The 3664-nt window shown below is 50.1% G+C and overlaps 1 protein-coding gene across 2 annotated transcripts; it reads left to right on the top strand.

Moving 5' to 3' along the window:
• The first annotated feature begins 222 nt into the window (after positions 1–222).
• On the top strand, positions 223–3460 carry LOC129099011 (protein phosphatase 1 regulatory subunit 29). Of its 2 annotated transcripts, XM_054608163.1 has the most exons (5): positions 223–486; positions 926–1983; positions 2080–2465; positions 2583–2941; positions 3059–3460. In XM_054608163.1, the coding sequence occupies exons 1-5, from the start codon at positions 223–225 to the stop codon at positions 3458–3460; spliced, it is 2469 nt and encodes an 822-aa protein (XP_054464138.1). The 2 variants fall into 2 exon arrangements, with proteins under 2 accessions (XP_054464138.1, XP_054464137.1); XM_054608162.1 differs by having other exon boundaries at positions 926–2941; positions 3044–3460.
• The last annotated feature ends 204 nt before the right edge of the window (positions 3461–3664 follow it).

Genomic DNA, 3664 nt, shown 5'->3' with positions numbered 1-3664 from the left:
AGACCCTACTCCTCTTTGGAAACCCTAGCAACCGCTGTTGCTTCCCTTTCTCCTGCAAACACAACCTCCCTTCCTGCCTGCACCTACGTTTTTCTCCTTAATAATTATAGCTTCCCCACCTTCTGACTTATTTTCATCGGCATCATGCAGGGTGCTTCTACAACCTCCACTCTACTTTTTCTTATTCTCCCCTCCCTCCTATTCTTCTCCTTCTTTCCCCAAATGGTCGATGGGGACTGCTGGCTCATTGAGGGGGACAAAGGCTATGTGTGGCTGGCCATCTGCAGTCAGAACCAGCCGCCGTACGAGACTATCCCGCAGCACATCAACAACACCGTCCATGACTTGAGATTGAATGAGAACAAGCTGAAAGCTGTGCTCTTCATCTCCATGTATCGCTTCACCAACCTGACTGACCTCAACCTCACCAAGAACGAAATCAGCTATATTGAGGATGGAGCCTTTGCAGGACAAGCCAACCTACAGGTGAAAGGGGGATGGGTGATACAAGCTTTGAGCTCAACACAAGAATGTAGTTCACAAAGCATTAGACCTTAGTTTGAGACTAGGACTTTAATTTTGCAACGTCTTGAGTAAGATTTTTGATTTATTGTGAAAATGTACTTTCAGAAAGTTATTACAATTCTTTAATAAGTCATACATTTCAGTGGATTTAATTTTGATATTGAGTGGCATTTTATTGTATTGAAATTTTGCTGAATTACTTAAACATGCATTAGAAGGAGACCATAACTTATTTATTAGTATTATGAACTCGGTTCGAGGAAATGCTGCAGCATGATCGGATCTCATTAATTAAGTTGAACTCAAATTCTATTATAATGACTACAAATTATGACTAAAACTAGGACGGCAATCTAGAAAGAAACAAAATACACAAATGCTTCTTCTGTGTTTTTCTCAGGTTCTTCAGCTGGGCTACAACAAGTTGACAAACTTAACTGAGGGTATGATGAGAGGGCTCGGCCGCATGCAATGCCTCTTCCTCCAGCACAACCTCATTGAGGTTATTGCCAGCAATGCATTCTGGGAGTGCCCCAGCCTCAACAGCATTGACCTGTCATCCAACAAACTTGGCCGCATTGACCCATCCACATTCACAGTTCTCAGCCGGCTGATGGTGTGTGAACTGGCAGCGAATCCGTTCCATTGCGGCTGTGATCTTTACAGCTTCCTCACCTGGTTGGAGTCCTTCAACAATGTAACACACACCTACGATCGCCTCCAGTGTGAGACGCCCCGGGAGATGTTTGGCTACCCGTTACTGATCGCCGCTGGCCATGCCGGTCAGAATGCCAAAAACATTTTGTACCATCGCTGCCGAGATGGAGTGATGATTCCAGGAATGACCTCTCTCCCACCAGATCTGGACGGTCCTTCCGGGATGGGACCAGAGATGTTTGGTGGTGTGGGGCCGTACCACACCACCTCTTCCTCATCCACCGAACACAGCTTCATTCCCAGCATCAAGCTCCATCATGTCTCTTTGTCATCAGCCTCTCTCCTTGTGCAGATTCCAAGGCCCTACAGCAAAATGTATATTCTGACACAATACAACCACACATTTGTGTCTGACGTCATGAATCTGAAGAACAAGAAGGAGATGATCACCCTCAACAAGCTCAAGCCGCACACCAATTACACCTTCTGCGTAGCATCCATCCGAAACTCTCAACGTTACAACCACACCTGCCTCCAGTTCTCCACCCGGGCTCAAAATCAGGATGACACGCCCCCCACATCTTCCACTACTACTCACTACATAATGACCATTGTCGGCTGCCTTTTTGGCATGCTCATTGTCTTAGGCTTTGTCTACTATTGTCTACGCAAGAAACGGATGCATGATGATAAGAGGAAGTCCATCTGCGTCAAGAAAACTATATTGGAAATGCGCTATGGACCGGAGGTGGCGGCAGCAGTGGCAAATGATCCATTGGCAGTCCACAAGCTTCAGGAGCAGTCCAGAGAGCATCACCAGTATCAGCACCACCATGGAGGCAAACTTCCCATGTCTGCATCCTCTAGCTCGGGAATGCTCCACTCAGCCAACACCAGTTCCTCCAGACTTTCCTCTATCCCGCAAGTTGAAAAGATGGCCACTGCCTTTTCAGAGGCCATGGCAAGTAAAGGAAACTATATGGATATCAGAACTGGAGGGGCAGGCATGGAGCGGTTGGGAGATGGTGGGCATGGAGGAATGGACCTGAGGGACGATGATGGGACTGATGTTGGGGATGACTCCGATGATGACGGACATGGCTCAGCATCAGAGATTTCCACCATCGCCATGGAGGTGGACAAGGTTAACCAGATCATTAACAACTGTATTGATGCACTCAAACTGGATGCAGCAGCAGTTGCTGCTTCAGGGGCCTCTACTAACCTTACATCCTGCTCCAATCCCACCTCCCCTCCCCCCACCAGCACATCTTCCCTTACTCGTGGCCTAATCCCACTCTCCCAAGGGGTGACAGAGAGTTGCCAGGCCAATGCTCCCAACAAAATCCCCCCTCCACCTCCACTCCCTGCCTTAAATGCCCCCCTCTCCGAGCGCCCAGGGATCAGTGGTGGTGGCTTTGTCATCACTCCGCCCTACAGGCCTCCTCCACCAGCAACTGCTGTACGGCCCATTCAGCGGCAAATGAGTGCAGATGCAGCTGTGGTTAATGCAAATTCTGTCAAGAAACAGTGCAGCACCACCTCTTGTGGATCTATGGGTCGGGACAGGGATCGTGGAGGAGCTAGGGTGTATAGCCTGGATGTTCCTGAGCCAAGGAGCCCGGATGCCTGTAATCAACAACAGCAGCAGTACTCGGACCGGGCCAGTCCTGTGGGCTGTGGGGAACCCCTGGAAAGGCTGCCTCTAGTGGGGAGTGGGAGCTGCGGTGGAGGGGGTGGTGGTTGCGACAGTGGTGGTGTTGGTGCCCAACACCAGGAGAGCCAGAAGCAACACCATTACCATCAACAGCAACAAATACAACAACTACAACAACAAATACAACAGCAGCAGCAGCAGCAGCAGCAGCAGCAGCAGCAGCAGCAGCTGGAGGTGCAGCAGGACTACCACTGCTCGGAGCACCGCCACTCCGTCCCAGCTCTTTATTATGAAGGCTCCCACCAAGGCTCCCCGGCCCAGAAGGTTTCCTTCCTAAAGCCCCTGACGCGCTCTCGCAGGGATGCAGCATCTTACTCCCAGCTTTCGCCTGCCCGCCACCATTCCAGTTACTCTGGCTACTCCTCCAGCCCAGAGTACTCCTCGGAGAGCTCACTGCGGATCTGGGAGCGCTTTCGTCCCTACCGGAAAGGCCAGCGCGATGAGGCCTGTTATGTGACGGCCGGAAACGCCCTTAGAAAAAAAGTGCAGTTCGCTAAAGGCGAGGACCTGCATGACATCCTTGATTACTGGAAGGGGGTGTCAGCCCAGCAGAAGCTGTGACTGGGATACCAGAGATAGGTATTTTAGGAAAAAGAGTTTTTGAGAACTTTTCCCGTTAGGCCTGTTGGCCTGAGAAACCATTTGAAGATCAGGGGGAGGAAAATGTAGGACAACATTTTGCCTTTGGGGTTTGTTTCTTTTGGCATGCTAGGTGTATAGAATATTGTGCTAAAGCAAGGACTGCGAAACTGTGCCTGGGATATG

The sequence above is a fragment of the Anoplopoma fimbria genome, chromosome 11, assembly GCF_027596085.1.
Source record: "Anoplopoma fimbria isolate UVic2021 breed Golden Eagle Sablefish chromosome 11, Afim_UVic_2022, whole genome shotgun sequence".
Taxonomy (NCBI): Eukaryota; Metazoa; Chordata; class Actinopteri; order Perciformes; family Anoplopomatidae; genus Anoplopoma; species Anoplopoma fimbria.
Note: the sequence above shows the minus strand (reverse complement) of the source record. Positions and strands in the feature narration are given on the sequence as shown.

What these genes read in the sequence shown, in the direction of transcription:
- LOC129099011 (XM_054608162.1), top strand. Translation starts at nt 223, where the DNA reads ATGGTCGATGGGGACTGCTGGCTCATTGAGGGGGACAAAGGCTATGTG. An exon ending in CAGGACAAGCCAACCTACAG is followed by an intron (nt 487 to 925) that starts GTGAAAGGGGGA and finishes TGTTTTTCTCAG; the next exon opens with GTTCTTCAGCTGGGCTACAA. An exon ending in GTGGTTGCGACAGTGGTGGT is followed by an intron (nt 2,942 to 3,043) that starts GTTGGTGCCCAA and finishes CAGCAGCAGCAG; the next exon opens with CAGCAGCAGCAGCAGCAGCA.